The 21,986-nt window shown below is 45.3% G+C and overlaps 1 protein-coding gene across 7 annotated transcripts in view; it reads left to right on the forward strand.

The window, feature by feature from the left end:
• Nucleotides 1–7,072: 7,072 nt before the first annotated feature.
• Nucleotides 7,073–21,986, forward strand: part of IL15RA (interleukin 15 receptor subunit alpha) — a 37,750-nt gene continuing 22,836 nt past the window's right edge. For 2 of the 7 annotated variants that reach the window (XR_006544676.2, XR_006544677.2), the window contains exon 1: nt 7,073–7,924. Coding sequence is in view for 5 of the 7 variants with exons in the window: in XM_025264520.3 (XP_025120305.1) it covers nt 7,831–7,924 (94 nt within the window). In the remaining 2 variants the exon portion in view is untranslated. The remainder of the gene's footprint in view (nt 7,925–21,986) is intronic. The other 5 variants (XM_025264520.3, XM_025264518.3, XM_025264517.3 and 2 more) reach the window with 5 other exon arrangements.

Genomic DNA, 21,986 nt, shown 5'->3' on the forward strand with positions numbered 1-21,986 from the left:
GTAACTGAAAGTGAAACACAAAGGCAGTTCAGCTCGGGCTGGTTTGCTTCACGAGTTTGGCATCTTAGTTGGCTGTAATCTTGCTGTAGGAGGTGATGGCGGAAGCAGGAAGATTGGTCCCAGCTGTTGGGACTTCACCCAGGGTGGGGTTTCTATTCTCACCATCTGTTCATGAGGCCTCACTGTCCATCTTTTTGGGACTTTGGTGTGATGAGAGGGAAAAAAAAAAAAAAAAACTTTTGAGAAAAACAACTTTGTCTTTCTGAGTTGCTGCTGAGACATTGTATGCTGTGATAATCCTTCTCACACCCAGAGTCTGGACATCCGGATAAAGACTCAAATGGAGGATACCACTCTGAGTTCCCTCTTCAGTATTCTCGGGGCGCCTTTTAAAGTTACTGCTTACAGGGAAGCCTGTGAAAAATTAGTGACCTCCGCCCAAAGACTTCATGAGTAATAGATGCTTGCTCCCCTCCTCGCTACCTCCTGCTCACTGTGGCCTGCGATGGAGAATTGTCTTTCCTGGAGTCAGCTGGAGTCAGTTGTGACCCCCTCCTCGCTTTTGGGATCTGTAAGTGATGATAAATCCTTGCCTCTGCCTCCTTTGTGTGGATGCATTGAGACTTTGCCTTCAGTCAAGAGGACCCCATGGGTTTTACTTCCCCAAAGCTGGAGCTGGCATGCTGAGAAAGCGCCCCGCCAACCCCACGAGGGTGGCGGGTGCTGCCTCCTTCAGCAGATCACTGCCTGCGTGCTCTTCTTCTGTTACACCCACTGGACTCCTCCGGCTGTCTGGCCCCCACCTCGGCAGATGGCTCGACTTAGTGTCACAGATAATATTTCTCCCAACCCCTTTCCCACCCCTAACTTGTACTTAACATTTCTAGCTGATAACTTTCTTTACAATCATCTAGAGAAAAGGTCAGTTTTCATTCCAATCCCAAAGAAAAGGCAATGCCAAAGAATGTTCAAACTACCACACAACTGCAGTCATCTCACACGCTAGTAAAGTAATGCTCAAAATTCTCCAAGCCAGGCTTCAGCAATGTATGAACCGTGAACTTCCAGATGTTCAAGCTGGTTTTAAGAGGAACCAGAGATCAAATTGCCAACATCTGCTGGATCATGGAAAAAGCAAGAGAGTTCCAGAAAAACATCTACTTCTGCTCTATTGACTATGCCAGAGCCTTTGACTGTATGGATCACAATAAACTGTGGAAAATTCTGAAAGAGGGGAATACCAGACCACCTGACCTGCCTCTTGAGAAACCTATATGCAGGTCAGGAAGCAACAGTTAGAACTGGACATGGAACAACAGACTGGTTCCAAATAGGAAAAGGAGTACATCAAGGCTGTATATTGTCACCCTGCTTATTTAACTTATATGCAGAGAACATCATGAGAAACGCTGGGCTGGAAGAAGCACAAGCTGGAATCAAGATTGCCGGGAGAAGTATCAATAACCTCAGATATGCAGATGACACCACCCTTATGGAAGAAAGTGAAGAGGAACTAAAAAGCCTCTTGATCAAAGTGAAAGAGGAGAGTGAAAAACTTGGCTTAAAGCTCAACATTCAGAAAACGAAAATCATGGCATCTGGTCCCATCACTTCATGGGAAATAGATGGGGAAACAGTGGAAACAGTATCCGACTTTATTGTTTTGGGCTCCAAAATCACTGCAGATGGTGACTGCAGCCATGAAATTAAAAGATGCTTACTCCTTGGAAGAAAAGTTATGACCAAGCTAGATAGCATATTGAAAAGCAGAGACATTACTTTGCCAACAAAGGTCTGTCTAGTCAAGGCTATGGTTTTTCCAGTGGTCATGTGTGGAAGTGAGAGTTGGACTGTGAAGAAAGCTAAGCGCTGAAGAATTGATGCTTTTGAACTGTGGTGTTGGAGAAGACTCCTGAGAGTCCCTTGGACTGCAAGGAGATCCAACCAGTCCATTCTGAAGGAGATCAGCCCTGGGTGTTCTTTGGAGGGAATGATGCTAAAGCTGAAGCTCCAGTACTTTGGCCACCTCATGCGAAGAGTTGACTCATTGGAAAAGACTCTGATGCTGGGAGGGATTGGGGGCAGGAGGAGAAAGGGAAGACAGAGGATGAGATGGCTGGATGGCATCACTGACTCAATGGACTTGAGTCTGAGTGAACTCTGGGAGTTGGTGATGGACAGGGAGGCCTGGCGTGCTGCAATTCATGGGGTCGAAAAGAGTCAGACACGACTGAGCGACTGAACTGAACTGAACTGAGGGACAATGCATTACATATTACACATTATATGTCATATATGTAACACTTATCGAGTATTTGTTATATGTGGGGCACACAAAATGATTTTATTAATTCATCTGATTTTCACGGCCACCCTATGATGTGGATCTTATTATTACCACATGTGCAGAACTGGAGAGAATGTGGTTCAAAGTCAGTTAAAAAGCAAAAGTTCCAAGACAAATCAAACAAAAACGAACACGCAGATACAGAGAACAGAATAGGGGTTACCAGAGGGGAAGGGGTAGTGGAGGGTAAAATGGATAAAGGGGATCAGCTGTATGGTGATGGAGCGAAAGTAAATTTTTGGTGGTGAGCACTCTGCAGGGTAGACAGAAGTAAAAATAAAACACTTTACAAATGAAACTTGCTATATAAGTCTTGTCACCTCAATAAAAAGATCCAAAACAATGTTGAGTCAAAAAAAAAAAAATGAAACTGCAAAGAGTTGTTAAACACACTCTGCTCTGACATGTTTAAATCTTTAAAATTCAGAGTCCATCACTCCATTTTTCAACTACAAAAGTGATTCCAGTATGGCTATGAGACTACAAATGAATATAATTGTGATATCAAAAAATGGATTGGGGGACTTCTCTAGCAGTCCAGTGGGTAAGAATCTGACCTCCAATGCAGGAGGCCTAGGTTCGATCCCTGGTCAAGGAACTAAAATCCCACACTCCAGGGGCCACTGAGCCCCAGCACCACCACTGGAGAGGAGCCTGTGAGCCACAGCGAGGACTCTGTGTGCTGCAGCATCGACCTGATGCAGCCAAAACGAAAATGAAGCAAGTAGATGAAAGGAATGGATTGGTTGCTTGGAGATTTCTGCTGCTGAAGACTTATCACAGGGAAGAAACTAAGCGGTGATTTTCCCTGAGGGTGAATAGGCTTTTGTGTTCCAGAATCCAGGCTCTCCCAGGGATGCAGTTTACAGACTGTGTGATGTTTACTTGTCTGACTGATGGCTGGGTACCAGGGAGGTGGACCCACATAGGACTCTTCTGGATAAGGACCTCAGCTAATTGAGAGCATTTGCTGAGACTGCCCATGAGGCTGTGCAAAATGGTGTATCGAGGGGAACGGAGATGGAATCCCTAGAAGGGGTCAGAGAGGCCTGCTGAAACCGGAGGCTGGAGCCTGGGTCTGGACAACAACTATCCAGAAATAATCAAGAAGTTAGAGGCGGCAGGCCTCCTCTCTAGTTTTCCTGAAAAAAACCCATGGGAAGGGAAGAGAGCCATTGCTTTGGGAAGGGTGCGGAGGTGGGGGAAGGGGGAGTCGTATCGGATTTTTGTTGATCTTGGCAAATGGAAGCTTGGGGCCAGATATGAAGACTTACAAAAATAGAAAATGTGGTGTTTTTTATTTTCTGAAGATTGAGAAGCAGTTCCTGCCTCGCACAGCCAGTACTCGTCTGTCTGCTCTTCAGCAAGGCTCCTCTGGGCGTGGACTTGTTTTCTCTTGGTCCCTGTATTGCAGTTTGCGGCCTTGGTTTCCCTGGGCTGTCTACTGCTACATGCCCGTATGCTGATCCCTACAGATTTCCCTCGCCTTAGCTCCTGAGTCAGCATCTCCCAAAGTCAAGGATGCTATCCCTTAGTGAGCAGTGGAATGATCACCCCCAGTCTGGGGACCAGTCGTGCCTGGTCCTTAAATGGCCCCCACGTCTTTGTGCTGTCCTTCAAGAATCTGAGTGTGTCCACCCGACCCAACAATTCTGCTCCTAGGCACACACCCAAGGGGACTGAAGACATAGATTCACCCAAAGGCTTGTACATGAATGTTCGCAGCAGCTTTATTCCTAACAGCCAAAAGGTAGAAACAGCTCAAATATCCATATACTGGCTTATGAATAAACAAAATGTGGAATATCTAGTTAATGGAATATTATGTAGCCAAAAAAATGAATAAAGTACCGATACATCCTACAATACAGATGAACCTTGAAAAAATTATGCTGAGTGAAAGATACCAGACACAGAAGGACATACTGCATGATTCCATTTATGTGAAAGATTCAGAACAGGCATATCCATAGAAAAAGAAAGGTGTGAGGTTAGCAGGGACTAAGGAGAGGGGGAACTGGGAGTAACTCCGACAGGCACTGGGTTTCTTTCTGGGATGATGGAAGTGTTCTGGAATTCACTATTGGTGATGGTTATACAATGTCATGGAGAAGGCAATGGCAACCCACTCCAGTACTCTTGCCTGGAAAATCCCATGGACAGAAGAGCCTGGTGGGCTGCAGTCCATGGGGTCGCTAGGAGTCAGAAATGACTGACCGACTTCACTTTCACTTTTCACTTTCATGCACTGGAGAAGGCAATGGCAACCCACTCCAGTGTTCTTGCCTGGAGAATCCCAGGGACGGGGGAGCCTGGTGGGAGGCCGTCTATGGGGTCGCACAGAGTCAGACACGACTGAAGCAACACAGCAGCAGTAGCAGCAGCAATGTCATGGGCTTCCCAGGTGGCGCTAGTCGTAAAGAACATGACTGCCAGTGCAGGAGATGTAAGAGATGCGGGTTCGATCCCTGGGTCTGGAAGATCCCCTGGAGGAAGGCATGGCAAGCCACTCCAGTATTCTTGCCTGGAGAATCCCATAGATAGAGGAGCCTGGTGGGCTACAGTCCACAGGGTCACACAGAGTCAGACACACCTGGAATGTCTTAGCACGCACGCATACAATGTCATGAATAAAAACAAATGAATTATACACAATAAAGTGGTGAATTTACTGTTATATGAATTACAGTTTACTTTAAAAGTTTAACATTTTTGGGACTTTCCTGGTGGTCCAGTGGCTAAAACTCTGAGCTCCCAATGCAGGGGCCCCAGGTTCAATCCCTGGTCAGGGAACTATTAATAGATCCCACATGTCACAATAAAGGTTGAAGATCCTGCATACTGCAACTAAGACCTGGTGCAGCCAAATAAACAATTTTTTTTAATTAAGATTCTAAAGCAAGAAGGAGGCAGAGGAGGAGGAGGGTGGGAAATAATCCATTAGCCTTGATCCACGGCCTCCTCCTCTGGGTGACCCATTACCCTTCTGTCCTGATGGGCCACTGTCTACTCCTCCAGAGGAAGGGCTATGGCTGAAGACCCTGCTACCAGGAATCATCTTTCCTGTTCCCACAGCTGTGTCCTCAACCCTAGCTGCGCTCTGAGTGGCGGCTGATGACCGAGTTCCCCAGCCCTGTAAGGGCCTCTGATTTGAAGGCCCTGGGACAAACTCCTACATGAGTCACCCTCGAGGTGTGGATACCTCAGGGACCCAGCTGTTCACTCCCTTTGGCCTGAAAAATAGGTCTTGGACTTTGTTCTCAGAAGTAAAGATACCATAGGGGCTTCCCTGCTGATTCAGTGGGTAAGAATCCACCTGCCAACGCAGGGGACACTGGTTCAGTCACACGTCCCATGTGAGCCACATGGGAGCCACAACAACTGAGCCCTCGATCTGGAGCCTGGGGGCAGAAAATATGAAGCCCCCACAACGAGAAGCCTGCACACTGGAACTAAAGAGACGCCCCCTGCTCGCCATCCCTAGAGAAAGCCCATTCAGCAATGAAGACTTGGTACAGCCAAACATTAAATAAATAAATAAAACAAATTAAAAAAATAAAAAAAAACCCTCTTGTTTAGGTGGAAATGTGTCATCCTAGAAACATATGCTGAAGTCCTAACTCCCAGTGACTCAGCATGTCACCACTTTGGAAACAGAATCTCTAAGAGGTCATCAAGAGAAAACGACGTCGTTAGAATTAGGGTGCTTCCTAATCCATTACGTCTGGTGTCTATAGAAGAGGGAGAAATTTGGACAGAGACAGGCACAGAGGGAAGGCAAGTTAGTAACTGGGAGTAACCTCAGAGAACTGACAAACCCAGGAACTCCAGAAGCTAGAAGACGTGGGTAGGACGGTCCCCCAGCGTCTTCCCAGAGAGCTGGGCCCCCAGGGACACTTGGACCTGAGACTCCTGCCCTCCAGAACATCAGAGAATCACTTTCTGCTGTAATCAAGCACCTAGTTCTTGAAACTTTGTTAAGGCAGCCCTAGCAAACTAACACAGACCCAAAAGCACAGGGTTGTCTGGGTGTGGATGGCGGAGCCTCACACGTTTTAAAAAAGAAACCCTCAGTATTGCTCACTAAAAGTGACAAAGTACTGACACACAGCAACTTGAATGGATCTCAAGGGACAACAGTGGACCTCTAGTGGTTACAAACTGTACGAATCCACTTACATACCATCCTTCAAATGACAAGGTCACAGAGATGGAGAAAAACTCGACGATGGCCAGGGCTCCATGAGAGGGTGCTGGGGACGAGTGCTCTCCGTCTTGACAGTGGGGGGCACAGACATCTTCACACATGACAAGACTGCCTAGAACTGAGCACACACCCTCCCCTGAGTCATAGAAAACGGACTAAACCTGAGTAAGGGCTGCGGTTGGCATTCGTGACAGTTGGCTGTGTGCCGAGTTATTCGGGATCTTAGCGCTTGGAGAATGGAGGGAGGCCCAGGCCAAAGACGCCGCGTCGGCCTCATTTCACTTCCCAAACTGGGGGTTTTCGATTGTGCATCGGGAGCTTTCTCATAGCGCACCTGCTTCTCAGGACTGTGCAGCTTAACTGGAGAGCCCAAGAAAGCAAGCTGCCTGCCCAGCAGCAGGATGGTAGGCTAGGCGAATTCCTCTAACGCAGGAATAAGGCACAGAGGGGAACCACGGTTGGTCCTCTCTCCCAAGCCCCCTTTAAATAGCTGAAATGTTCTTGGGGAAGAAAGATGCAGCAAGATTAAGAAGCCCCAGTGCCAGTGCCAGGAGTCGGGGAACGTTGGGTCAGGCAGCTCCGGGTGCGCGCCAGGTCTGGGCCTGGACACACAGGGCAGGTGACCAAGCCAGCCACGCGGGGCGACAGCCCAGTTGTCACCCAGCGTCACAGGCCCGGACCGGCAGGGCGTGGGGCCGCTCGTTCGCAGGCAGCCCAAGGTCCAGGCCGTCTAAGTCAGAGCGACAGACGCACACAAGCCAGGGGAGGTGACAGAGTGGAGTGGAAGCCAGGTGTGACGCCCACCGGCCGTGTTTACGGGAACGAGTCGGTTTCTCCCATTCCCTCTGCGCGGGGACACGCGACGGAATAAACCGCTGGGGACACCAGGGGCTGGAGGGCACAGCCGGCGAGGACTCCGGGCCTCCGCGGGGCACAGTCCGGGCCTCCGCGGGGCACAGTCCGGGTCCCCGTCCGGCCGCGGCCGGAGGCGCTGCGGGGACTCGGCGGCGGCGCGGGGGTCACGGCGCCGCCTGGGTTTTTTCCAGGGGAGGGGGCGGGGATGCTGAGTCACGGAACTGTCACCGCTTCTCACCTCTCTCCTGCCCTCGGGGGCTAAAGCAAAAGCGAAAGCGAATGCGGCTCGCGGGGCGGCCAGTCTGGAGCTGCGGCCCGCCGCCTCCCCCAGGCCGTGGGCATCTGAGCGCCCCGGCGGCTGGGCGTCCCGGCCGGGGCGAGCCCGGGAGGCTGCCGGCGGGGGCGCGGCCGAAGTCTGGCCATGTCCGGGCGGCTCCGGGGCCGCGGGGCCGGCGCCCTCCCCGCGCTGGGGCTGCTGCTGCTACTACTGCTGCTCGGATCTTCGGCCACGCCGGGTAGGGCGCGCGCGCCTGGCGGGCGGGCAGGGAGGCGGGCGGCCGGGCGCGGGGCGGCCCCCAGCACGAGGTGCGCCCCGCGCGCCGGGGACACGTGGAGGGACGCGGGGACCACAGGCTGCGGGCCCCGCTCCCCTGGCCACTCAAGGCAGGCAGCGAGTCGCCGGGCTTTTCATTCTACGTTTTCCCCAATTTCCGAGGCAAAGGGATGAAGCCGGGGTGTGCTGCACGAGCTCCAGTTGGGAGCTTTACAGCGATTTCGAGAAATGGGTGAGCCCCGCGAGGAAAGCAGGGAGAGCGTTCAACAGCCGGCAGTCCTCGCGGGGGTCCCTCCCCTCGACCAAAGCAGGTTATACGGGTGGGCGGCGGTACGACGGGGTACGGACCGCGTACGTCCCAGAGGACAGCAAACGTGTCAGGCGGGTTGCACACCTGGGGGGCCTGGCAACAGCTGGGAAGTCTCAGGTTAGGAAACCCTGAGGGCGCGCGGGGGTGGGGGCCGCAGTCCGGACGGAGCGCTCCCAGACAAACCGGGAAAAATGAAGTGGAAGGATGGCTGGGTGTGTGTGTTCAGGAGGAATTTAAGACACACAGCTGTCAACTCACTGGGCAGACTCAAATGAGTGTCCTGCTGGTGGGTTTTCGTCCCAGGAGCTGGACAAGAGGGAGGAGAAAGTAGGGATGTATCCGCGTTTATCCGCGTTGGCACGCCTTAATCATTTCGCAGTCACGGAGCTGCGAGGGTCTGATGAAAGCTACAAACCCTCTCCTCTGAAAAACACACGAACGCACGACTTAACAAAACCTGCATATAGTTTTGGGGTTAAGGGGCCCCCAAAGGCCATCCATGGACTCTCCAGAGGAGAGTAATCCCGCAATCTGTCTGTGCACGTGTGTGTGTTTAAGGCAACACTTCTCATAACTTACATCCAGTCGAGTCAGTCCGCCGGTCCTCCACTGGAGGATCCATCCGCGTTGGTCGCAGGCTGGCCTGCTGAGAATCCCCTAGCTCTTCTGGCTTTCCTGAGGTTTTCTTTTCCTGAGACTATGTTTGGATTTCCCCCCATATCTGAGAATCCGAGTTATGAGGGTGATGTCAATTCCTCCCACCTGCCTAGCCAATGTCCCGCATGACCCAGGGGAGAACAATGGGGGGGCAAGTCTACTGGACGATGTGAAAGTGAAATGCAGCCTTAGTCAGAACCCAGCAAAACCGAGAGCAGTGTACCTCCCAGGGCAGAGCCGGCTGCAGGCAAACTCCCTGAAGCTCTTCAGCTCCAGCAGCTCTTTGACCTCACAGAGGCACGGCTTCCATCTCTTAGCTCTTGATGGTTCTTAGTTTTTCCTAAACAGCTCTCTTGGGGGGCGGTTGACAGATAATAAACAGTGCACATATAAATTGCACAATTTGATAAGTTTAGAGGTAAACGTAAAGTCAGGAAACCATCACCACCATCACGAAAGTAAATATAATCATCACTCTCAGAAGCTTCCCCATGTCCTGTGTTCCTTTCACTTATAATAATTATCCTGAGAATTCTCCAGCTTGTAACTTGTATCAAGCAGTCCATTCTTCTTTATTACTGAGAACTGTTCTAATGCACGGATGTTGTAGTTTTTTTATCCATCCACTTTGTTGCTGGACGTTTTGGGGGTTTCTGGTTTTGACTATTAAATATAAAACTATTATGAACATTTCCATATAGGTTTTTGTGTGGACAGAGGTTTTCATTTCACTTGGGTACAGAAAATGGCTGGGAGTGAATGTCTGGATAACATGACATGTGTATGCTTACTGTTTAAAGTAACAGCCAATCTGTTTTCTAAAGTAATTGTACTCATTGACATTCCCGCCAGCAGTGGGCAAGAGTTCCACTTCCTCTCCATCCTTGTTGGTACTTGGTATGGCCAGTCTTTTTTTGTTAACTTTTAATTTTTTTCCAGTTTTATTGAGGTATATGTAATTGATATATAATATTGTGCACGTTTAAGCTGTACAAAAGGCTTCCCAGATGGCACAGTGATAAACAACCCACCTGGCCAATGCAGGAGATGCCAGAGACACAGGTTTGATCGCTGGGTCAGAAAGATCCCCTGGAGGAGGGCATGGCTACCCATGTTCTCCAACATTCTTGCCTAGAGAATCCCATGGACAGAGGAGCCTGGTGGGCTACAGTGCATGAGGTCGCAGAATCAGAACAACTGAGCAACTGACCGCATACACAAGGTGTACAAAGTGATGATTTGATATGTGTATATATTGTGAAATGATTGCCGCAATAAGATTAACACATTCATCATCAGCTCCCATAGTTACCAAAAGAAAACAATTATGTGTGTGTGATCAGTCTTTCTCTTTAATCATTCCCATTCTAGTAGATGTGTAGTTGTCTTTCATAGTTTTAATTTGCATTTTCCTAATAATTAATAATATTGAGCATCTCTTCTTGTGCTTCCTTGCCATCAATCTGTCTTCTTTTGGTAAAGTGTCTAGTTAAGCATTCTGCCCTTTAAAAAATTGAGTTATTGAATTATTATTGAGTTTTGAGAGTTCTTTATATTTTCTGGGTATAAGTCCTTTATTGGATATATGATTTGCAAAAAAAAATTTTCAGAGTCTGTGACTTCTCTTTTCATTTTCATAACAGTGTTTGATGAAGAGAAGACATTTTTAATTTTGATGAAGTTCAGCTCATTAATTTGTTCTTTTGCATTGTGCTTTTAGTGTCATATCTAAGAAATATTTGCTTAAGTCAAGGTTACAAAGGTTTTCTTCTATGTTTACTTCTAGAAGTTTTATAGTTTAGCTTTTATTGATGTCTGTGATTCATTTTGAATTAATTTTTCATATAATGTGAAATATGGGTTGAAAATTTTGTATTTGTTTGGTTTTCCAAGCAAATGTGGCTATCCAATTTTTCCAGCACCATTTGTTGAAAAGATGATCTCTGCTGAATTGCTCTTACACCTGTATTCAGCATCAGCTGTTTGTATATATTGGTTGCTATAGACAAAACATCACTATATGAAAATCAATTATATTTCTATACATTAGCAATGAGTAATTGGAAACTGAATTTTTAAAATAACAATATCATTTGCAATAGCATCAGAAAGTTAGGGATAACTCTGACCAAAAAAAAAAAAAAAATAAGAAAGACTGTACACTAAAACCCACAAAGCACTGCTGAGAGAAATTAAAGAAGATCTAAACAAATGGAGGTGTGTCATGTTCACGGACTGGACAAATCAATGCTGCTAAGGTATCAGTTCTCCAGATAAAATTTTTATCAGATAAAAATTCCAGCAGGCTTTCTTATAGAAAATGATAGACTGGTTGCAAAATCGAGACAGGAAATGCAAAAGACCTAGCACAATCAAACAGCTTTGAAAGACAACTGAGCTGGGGGATCAGCACTTCTGATTTTAAGACTTATAAAGTTGCAGTAATCAGGATAGCGTGTATGCTAAGTGTTTCATTTGTGTCGACTCTTTGAGACTCCTTGGAATGAAGCACTCCAGCCTCCTCTGTCCATGGGATTTTCCAGGCAAGAATACTGGAGTGGACGGCCACTCCCTCCTCCAGGGATCAAACCCAGGTCTGCATTGACGGGCAGGTTCTTTACCACTAATGCCACCTGGGTAGCCGCCAGGACATGTTCTCCTGGTGTAAAAATGGATGAATAGCTAAGAGAACAAAGGGTACCTGATGTTTTTAAGTGAACTGAGAAGGGAAGTGGACACAGATGATTAGATTTGCTACTTGGCAGTGTGATCCTGGTCGGGAGTTATACAGAGCAGCTTCTTCCTTACAACTAGCTGGGTAAATGATAGTTTCAGATCTGTTCCCGCTAGTTTTCAGTGCTAATAGACAAAGCGAGTTGCTGTCATCTGTTCTGATTCAGGAGGCCTCCTCTGGAGGGGAATGCATCATCTTGGCCAGGCAGCTTCTTAAAGACCCTCGTAAGCCGTGAGGCTTCAGGTGATTTGCCCAAAGCAGCTGGAGACGATGATGATTTGTTTCAAGATCAATATCCCTGCTCACCAGCTTGGGTTTTGTTATGCAGGGTGCTGGTGTGCCTAAGGGTGGTTGTACAGCTTGTGTCTTTAAACATTTTTTAAATTAATAAGCCATTTTTCAGACATCTGGGGAGTTTTGCTAAAACTTTTGTCAAATCATTTTTATCTCATTTTTGCTTTGTGCTGCTACTGATGGCAAAAAAGTGATACAAACTTAAATGTACAAAATATGGGATTTGTTGAAATCAACCTGAATGTCCAACAGTGGAGGACTGCAATAAATATAATGGGGTTGCTTTCAAACAGTATGCACTGTATGATTCAGCCTTTACTAGAGATCTAGAGTCGAGAGATGATAGGTTGTGTGTGTATGCGTCTGTGTCTGTGTAGTTTTCTGCCTTTTCTTGTCTTTCCAATGTAATTTGCATTGCTTTTGTAATAAAAGGAAAAAATAAAACTACAAAAGAAGTAACACAAAAAAGAGCAGGAATTTTGGAGTTTTTTCTAATTCATCTTTAGTTAATTATAACCAATTTTGTTTGGCAATGTTTTGGTGGCTTTGTAAATTTTGCAGATTGCTCAAAATCGGGCTCTATAAAGTCACTGCATATAACTGCATTATATACATATATTTTACAATCCTTTATGACTTGTTTAAATAATCCCTTATTGTTAGAGTTGTTGGTAGGCTTCTGTTACCTGCCAAAGGATGGATATTCAGGTTGTTTCAAAATCTCTGCTATTCTAAACAGCATAGAGTAAAATAAGTTGGATGAAAATTAGCTATATAGAACAAATAAGGCAAGGGGAAAGCCCTTAAAGTCTTTTTTAAATGGCATAAACATTTGAGGATATTCTTTTGCAATAAAATCATCACTCCAGCTAACTTGTATTGGGCTAGATCACTTCTACCGAACTGATTTTACCCAATAGCACATAACTAAGTAAATACATGTATAAAGTCCCCTAGTACATTCTCTTGGAGTCATATCCATGTTACTTATTAAACATGATTGATGTTATTTGAATGTTTCTACTTGGAAAGATGATTTTCTCCTGCACAGAGGGAAGGTAATTAAGGGCTGGGTCCAGGGGGATATTGCTGGAGCTGTATGGCGGAAGAGTTGGACCTCTCTAGTGGCTCAGATGGTAAAGAATCCACCTGCAGTGTGGGAGACCCAGGTTTGATCCTTGGGTCAGGAAGATCCCCTGGAAGAGAATATAGCAACCCAATCCAGCATTCTTGCCTGGGAAATCCCATGGAGAGAGGAGCCTGGCGGGCTACAGTCCACAGGGTCACAAAGAGTTGGGCACAACTAAAGCGACTTAGCATGCACGCACGTGGTGTAAGGGTTACTCTTGTCAAGAGTGTGGAGAATAAACTGTAGGCAGGAGAGTCTGGAGGCAGGAAGCTAAACTGGAGACTTTTGCAATAGTTCCAGTAAGTGGTGATGAAACCCTGAACCAAGGCGGTGTTGGTAAGGCAGAAGGTGGGGGGGGCAGATTTCCTCCTGAGTCCTTCGAGTATAGAATGTATTTCATTCTTTCCCTTTTGTTCTTCCTTCAACCTACAGCCACTCAAGTCTCCCAAGCTTTCAGAAGTCATAATTTAAGGATTTGAATGACGATGAGTCTACCTACCACACAAAAGGTAGACTGGGAGGCTTAGTTAAGAAGCCTGAGAGAGCTGATGAGTTAAAGGCATGACCTGGGTGTAGTGGGTACTTACACTGAGTGCCAAGAGGAAAATGTGTGTTGGCTTGGCTCGTGCTTCAGCCAGAATAAAGAGGGAGAATGGATTAGTGAAAACACAGAAAGGCTTTTATGCCTTGGCTACATCAGCGTCACAATGAGCATGAGGGCAGCGATCATATCCTATACGTCTTGGCATCCCACCAGTCAGCGTGCTATAGGCATTTCAACAGCAGAATAAGAGGCAGAAAATACTGAAATGGATTCTGACTTTTCTTACAGAATGGGAGGAGCCTGCTACTCTTGAACTCTGGATTCGAGAGTAGGCCAGGGTTACTTACTCATGTCAGAAAAAAGTCTGATTCACAGGTTCTGGGAAGTAGAAAGAGGTGTAGCCCTACACAAATATTTTGATGACTTCATTTAAACAATCGTTAAGACTTGTTATGTATATTTTTTGCCTACTTAGGAGTTTTGAAAATCCAAGAATCTTACATTTTCTCCCATTTCCATTACTTCATCCATTCCATCCTATAGATTTGTAAGCTGAAAACTAACTTCAGAAAACACCCATCACATACTGGGCTTAGCTCCTGTAATAAGAGTACCTGAGAACTGTAATCAGGAGCTTACAGTGTTGTAAACAAGGTGAGATTTGCTTCACTGACTATCTAGACAACAATGTTATGAGAAGAGAAATTATAACTGAAGTATCAAAAGGTGTGACTAAGGCCTCTGAGATGAAGATTATTGACACAATCCAATGTGTTACCTCCATTGCACTTGTGAAAGCCTAGCTTCATAAAGTGAGTTACTGACCAATATGTGGTTGATTGGCTGTGCAGGTGGCTCAGTGGTAAAGAATCTGCCTGCAATGTAGGAGACAGGTTCCATCCCTGGGTTGGGAAGATCCCCTGGAGATGGGATTGGCAACCTACTCCAGTATTCTTGCCTGGGAAATCCCATGGACACAGGAGCCTGGCAGGCTACAGTCCATGGGGTTGCAAAGCGTTTGACACAACTGAGAGGCTAAGCGTGCACGCACACACACATACACTGTTCACAGTGGAAAGTAGACTTCCTTTTTCAGTAAAATGACAGAGTAGACATTCTGAAAAATCCTGCTGGAAACAAAACACCCAGAAATGATTAATAATAGATAGAAAACATCTATTAAAATCCATAGCCAATAAAATATGTAATCAGCTGTTTAAAGTAAAAATAATAATAATGTATTGTGGTGTTTATAAGTAGAAGCAAAACATTTGAGAGAATAGCAAAAGGCTGGATGGGGAGAAATGAAAGTATATTGTTCAAGGTTCTTATACTACACATGTGAAGTAGTATGATTTCACCTGTGGGTGAGCTGTGATGAGGTAAAGACATATACTACAGATCTGAAAGCAAACACTGCAATAATAAAACAGAGCGTTACATTTAGTAAGACAACACAGTAAATGAAATGGAATCATGAAATTTCTATGGAACCACCTGCATAGAAAATCCCATGGAATCTACAAAAATGCTAATGGAATGAGTTGAGCAAAGTTGCAGAGCACACAACCAATTTACAAACATCAATATACAAAATACTAGCAACAATTAAAAACTGAAATAAACATAATGTCATTTGCATTGTAGTAAAAATATGAAGTACTTAGGGATACATTGACAAAAGATGTACAAAATTGATACACTGAAAACATTTCTGAGATAAATTACTGAAGACTTAAATCAAGAAAGACTGAGTTATTGGGTATTGAGAAGACTCAGTACTATTAAGATGTCAGTTCTTCACCAACTTGATCTATAAATTTAATGCAATTCCAATCAAACTTTCAGCAGGCTTTTTTTTTTTCCAGTTAGAAATTGATATACTGATTCGATAACCCAGTAAAGGACCAAAGTCAGCTTTGAAAATGATGAACAAAGTCAGAGGATTTACACTACCTGACTTCAACAATAAAGCTACAATAATCAAGACAGCAAGGTATTGGATGTCTAGATGAACAAATAGACAAATATATCAATGGAACAGAATGTCAAGTCCCTAAATAACCCCACGTATACTTGGTCCTGGGTACAGATCCTATACCAACAGCACTGGAGGCCCACTACTGCTGCTGCTGGAGACGCTTTTACCTGCACAAACCCTGTTAAAGATAACGAGGGGGCGTTTGGCTGCCACGGAAGGAAAAAGCAAGACGACTGAAAGCTGCAAGCCTGAGCGCCAGGCACAGCGGGCCTGCCTAAGACTGAGGCTGGACCAGGACAAGAGTCAGCTTCCCCTGACCCCACCCCATCCAGGCAAGCAAACGCCAAGTCACAAGCACGGCCATCAACTGCCCAGGGTGGGGTGGGCAGGAGTGTGGAGAGATAACCCCTGTGGTTTAGATAAACAGAAAAGGACTCAAGATGAGGGTGGAGCAGGAACACTGAGAAAAACCCCCTGCCACTCCAGCCCCCACTCGAAGCACTTGTTGCTCAGTCACTACGTGGTGTCTGACTGCAGCCCCATGGATTGCAGCACAACAGGATCCTCTGCCCTCCGTTATCTCCCAGAGTTTACTCAAATTCACCCTAAGCACAAGAAAAGACTTTACCACTGGTGGCACAGTGGTAAAGAATTCACCTGCCAATGCTGAGGACACAGGTTCGATCCCTGCGCAGGAATATCCCACATGCCACAGAGCAACTAAGTGTGTGTGCCACAACTACTGAGCCTGTGCTCTCGAGCCTGGGAGCAGCAGCTACTGAAACCTGTGTGTGCCCTGCAGCCATGCTCTGCAACAAGAGACGCCATTGCAGTGAGAAGCCCGCACGCAGCAACTAGAGAGGAGACCCTGCTCACTGCAGCGAAGACCCAGCACAGCCCCCCACTTAAAAAAAAACAACAAAACTGGGGGAATTTGAAGCCAATGCTAGTCTGAACGTAACCATAGCAACAACAAAATCTAAATCCAATTCAACAACTGACTTGACTGACTCAACCTTTCCCACATCATCAGTTTAGCATTAGAAGTGTTCACACTTTCAGGTATAAATACTGTTTATCTCAGTTCTACAAATATGGTTAAGCATTCAATCAAAAATTGAGCCATACCAAAAAATATGTCTCAACATACTGTATGTCTACGTCACAACAACAGAAAAGTCCCACTATGAAGTGAAAGTGAAGTCGCTCAGTCTTGTCCGACTCTTTGGGACCCCATGGACTATGGCCTACCAGATTCCTCTGTCCATGGGATTTTCCAGGCAAGAGTACTGGAGTGGGTTGCCATTTCCTCCTCCAGGGGATCTTCCCGACCCAGGGATCAAAAGCAATAAACAAGACTCACCGATGACCCAGAAATTGAAACTATCAGTTCAGTTCAGTCGCTCAGTCGTGTCCGACTCTTTGCACTGGAAGTTAAAGGAACTGTTGGGTTGGCCAAAAAGGTCCTTCAGTTTTTTAAGTAAAAATAAAAGACACATTTTTCATTTTCACCAAGAACTTTCTTTTCTTTTTTTTTTTTTTTTTTTACCAAGAACTTTACTCAACAATGTATTCCCTGTTTTGTTCCACTACCTTCTGCCATTTTTTTCAGGCAACTTCATAAATCCATCTTCCCAAAACTTTGTATCTTTTTGAGCAAACAACTGTTCCAAGTGCCTTATACAATCTTCCAGGGAATTGAAAGTTTTTCCATTAATTTCTAAAGACTGAAATAAATGGACACCTAAAAGTGCAGTGTCTGGTGTATATGGCAGATGAATCAGAACTTTCCAGTCAAACTGCAACAGTTTTTGCCTGGGTGTTACAGAAACACGCGATCTTGCGTTATCCTGATGTATATGTGTTTTCTGTTGACTAATTCTGGACGCTTTTTGCTGAGTGCTGCTTTCAGTTGGTCTAATTGGGAGCAGTATTTGTTGGAATTAATTGTTTGGTTTTCAGAAGGAGTTCATAATAGAGGACTCCCTTCCAATCCCACCATATACACAACATCACTTTCTTTGGATGAAGATCGGCCTTTGGTATGGTTGGTGGTGGTTCATTTCACCTGGCCCACTATCTTTTCCATTCTGCATTATTGTACAGTGTCCACTTTTCATCACCTGTCACAATTTGTTTTAAAAATGGAAGATATTACATTTAAGTGGAGAATCACATGTAGAAATACAGTCAAGAAGGTTGTTTTTTTTTTTTTTTTTCTTAACTTTGTGGAACCCAAACCTCAAAGCTACGAATATAAGCAACCTGGTGCACAGGATCTTCAACCCTTGGTTTGGATACTTTGAGTATGTCAGCAATCGCCTGCATGATATAACAATTAATTGATTGTTCTCAATTAATGTCTCAATTTGACTACTATCAACTTCAACTGGTCTACTCAACCATGGAGTGTCATCCAGTGAGAAATCTCCAGCATGAAACTTTGCAAACCACCTTTGAAATGTTCGATTAGTCACAGCATCGTCTCCATACATTGCACAAATATCTTTCTGCATTGCAGTTGTGCTTTTACCTTTCCTGAAATAATAATGCACAATATGCCAAAAATGTTGCTTTTTCCTTCCATCTTCAATATTTAAAATGGCTACATACAAATTCACCAATTTTGATAAGCTTTTAAAAATGTATGCTGATATGATAGTTGTCACAATACAATCTAACAAAATTGTTTCCAATGAAGTTAAAGACAACTAAGCTCTATGAGAGCCATCTTATGGAAAAAACCAAAGGAACCTTTTGGCTAGCTCAATATCATTAACATGTTAAAGGCTCAGATGAAAAAGATCGACAGCATTCATGAGTAAAGGGGGGAATTTCAGCTGAGAAATGGAAATCATGAGAAAGTCTCAAATGGTAATATTAGAAAAAACTTAACAACAATAGAGATGAAGCAAGCCTTTGACAAGCTTATCAGAGCGCTTGACATAGCCAAGAAAAGAATCAGTAAACTTGAAGACAGGTCAGTACACATTAACAGCAACACAAAGAGCAAACAAGAGAGGGAAAACAGACCAGAGCAGAGCATCCAAGAGCTGTGGTACGATAGGAAGTGGTTTCATACATGTATAATCAGAGCTCCAGAAACAGAAGAGAATGGAGCAGAAGAAATAGTTGAAGAGATAATAGTTGGGAATTTCTCCAAATTTATAAAAGCTATTCAATTACAGATGCAGGAAGCTAAGAGAACACCAAGCAGGATAAATGCCAGCCCCTTGAAATAATCTCATGCTAGACACATCATATTCAGACTGCTGAAAAATGAGGAGAGGGAGAAAATCATGACCCAAAGAATAAAGATACATTATATACAGAGGAACAAAGATAAGAAAGTAGGGTCTTAAAGAGATATTTGTGCACCTATGATCATAGCAGCATTACTCACAGTAAGCAAATCGTAGAAGCAGCACAAGTGTCCATCAGCAGATGAATGACAATCAAAATGTGGTTGATACAGAGTGCAATATTTAGCCTTAAAAAGGAAGGCGGTTTTGAAATATGCTACAATATTGATTATGCTAAATGAAATAGTGTGTTAGTCACTCAGTCATGTTCACTCTTTGCGACCCCATGGACTGTAGCCCACCAGGCTCCTCTGTCCATGGAATTCTCCAGGCAAGAATACTGGAGTGGGTTGCCATGCCCTCCTGCAAGGGATCTTCGCCATCTAGGGATCAAACCCAGGTCTCCTGCAGTGTAGGCAGATTCTTTACCATCTGAGCCACCAGGGAAGCCCTTAAAGTGAAATAAGCTGGTCACAAAAAAGACAGGTACAGCTTTGAGCACGTTGCCTTTGCAATTCTGAGGAAATGGACTGGTCCTGAGCATCACTGTGTGTGTGGTGTTTGGGGTGAGGCGGGGGTTCTGAGTCTCCTCCCTTTTAAGGTTTCACAACAACCTCTGGCAGAGAGGCTCAACACTCGACTCTGACGTTACAGACTCTCCCAAGGCCAAGACAATGATGGTGTCAGCTCCAGAGACCAGACTTGGAATAAGGAAGGAAACCAGCTAAATACACTCTTGCCAACTAAATCCCGTCTTTGCCGAGCCCTCTCCCATCTGCTGTATTCTCTGGAGTTACTCCTCTGTGACTGGAGAGACCGTCCAGCCATCAGTAATGTACCCTGAGAGGTCCAAAGGTCCAAGGTCCATTCAGGCTCCCACAGAAGGAAGGAACACTTTATCACAGAACAGAGTCTAGTGTTTTTATGGGACTATCCATGCTGGTCATGGTCAAATGCTTCCAGGGTTGAGTTTTACGGTCATTCCTCTCCACTTAACCTACCCGTCCACTTCTAAATACTTCCCCAGCTCTGTTCACGTATAGCAAAGCCCCACAGGTACAGACTTAGGATTTTGGTAGCAAAAATCTGAGATTTAATTTGAGATTTTGTGGTGTGGTACTGTCAAGCTAGACACACACAAACACACCCACAGAACATTTTTGAGCTGGAGGTGGGGGAGAATTAGATTCAATGAAAAAATATTATAAATTCAGAGGAGCACACCAGGAAGAACTGTAAAAGAAATCCTCACTGATGGAACCAAGACCATGACCTGAAAAAGAACGAACAAGCAGTTTTCATGCTGAAAAGTAACTTGCTGTGATGCCAAGGTGCTTCTACGCCTGTAAATAGCAGAGGGCATGGTCCCTGGGCCAGGAGCATCGTCATCACCTGCAGCTTGTTAGGGCTGGGGTTAGGAAGTCAGATGCTCGGCTCCTGCCCGGGACCTGCTGACTCGGGAGTTCCAAGAAGAGGGTGCAGTACTCTGTGTTGTCACAGGCCCTCCAGACGGTTTGGTGCACATCTGAGAAGCACTGACAAGGAGGGTAGAAGAGGAGGGTAAAGGCAGCAAAGAGCAGAGTTGACAAGGCAGAGCAAGGCCTCCAGTGTGGCCCTGATGGAGACGAACACTCCCATCAGGGACAATGCAGGACTCTTGGCTGCAGCTTGTGAGCGGCAACTAAAAGATCCCACACGCTGCAGCTCAGACCCGGAGCAGGGCTTCCCTGGTGGCTCGGTGGCAAAGAATCTGCCTGCCAGTGCCAGAGACTTGGTTTCGAGCCCTGATCCGGGAAGATCCCGTATGCTGCAGAGCAACTAAGCCTATGCGCCACAACCATTGACCTTGTGCTCTAGAGCCACAACTATTGAAGCTCTCGGACTCCAGAGCAACAAGAGAGGCCATGAGCGCCGCACCTGGAGTAGCCCCCGATCACCACAACTAGAGAAAAGCCCACGCAGCAACAAAGACCCAGCACAGCCAAAAATAAAGAAATAGCATAGTCAAATTTTTTAAAAGACCCAGAGCAGCGAAATAAACATTAAAAAAAAAAAAAAAAGACAACCAAGTGTAGAAAGAGTGGAAGCACCACTACCGGCCCCCGGGGAAATGAGCAAGAAACTCTAAAAGGTGTGAAGAGAGGACAGGTAATGAGGGGCAGTGAGCACCGTGAAGATCACGAGGGAAATAATCAAAGATTTTCCTGACCAAAAGGTAATCGTGGTCTGAGCTGTAGAGGGCTCGTAGAGTCTGCTTCAAGAGGAAATCTCAAGGAAAGGGCCCCAGGCACCACTCAGCTAATGTTGATTTGGATGCTTACTTTTTTATTTCTTTATTTATTTTTTTACTTTTATTTATTCCAGTACAACCTCAAACTCACCAGGAAGTTGTAAAGACAGTACAAAGGCCTTCTGAATACCTTTTACCCATCTTTGCCCACTGTTTACATCTTGCCGCATTTTATTTTTTTCAAATGTATTTATGTGCTTTGTTGGGGCTTAGTCGCGTCATGTGAGATTGTGGCGCACACACTCTCAGTTGTGGCATGTGGACTTGGATGCTCCGTGGCATGTGGGATCTTAGTTCCCCAACCAGGGATCAAACCCGTGTCCCCTGCACTGCAAAGCAGATTCCTGACCACTGGACCACCGTTTTATTTACTGTTTCCCCCTCTCTCTAAGTATACGTACATTTGCATATTTATATTACATGTACATCTTCTTCTGAAGCATCTAAACGGTTTGCCACATTATGCTTGAAATATTTATGCCTAAATATCTCAATGTGTATTTCCCAGGAACACATTTTATTACATACCTTCCTAAAACACAACACTCTTACCAGATCACAGTATGACTATCAAAATTAGGACATTTAATCTCGGCATAATAATATTATCTAATACAAGGTCCATTTTTTCAAATTTTGTCAGTTGTCCCATTAATGTCCTTTTAGCTGTTTTCTTCCTAATTCTGGATCTAATCTAGGACCACGTGTAACATTTAGTTATCATATCTCTTGAGCCTCTTTCAGTCTGAAACATTCTGTATGTTTCCTCATGGTTAGATTCAG

The sequence above is a fragment of the Bubalus bubalis genome, chromosome 14 (genome assembly GCF_019923935.1).
Source record: "Bubalus bubalis isolate 160015118507 breed Murrah chromosome 14, NDDB_SH_1, whole genome shotgun sequence".
NCBI classification, from domain to species: Eukaryota; Metazoa; Chordata; class Mammalia; order Artiodactyla; family Bovidae; genus Bubalus; species Bubalus bubalis.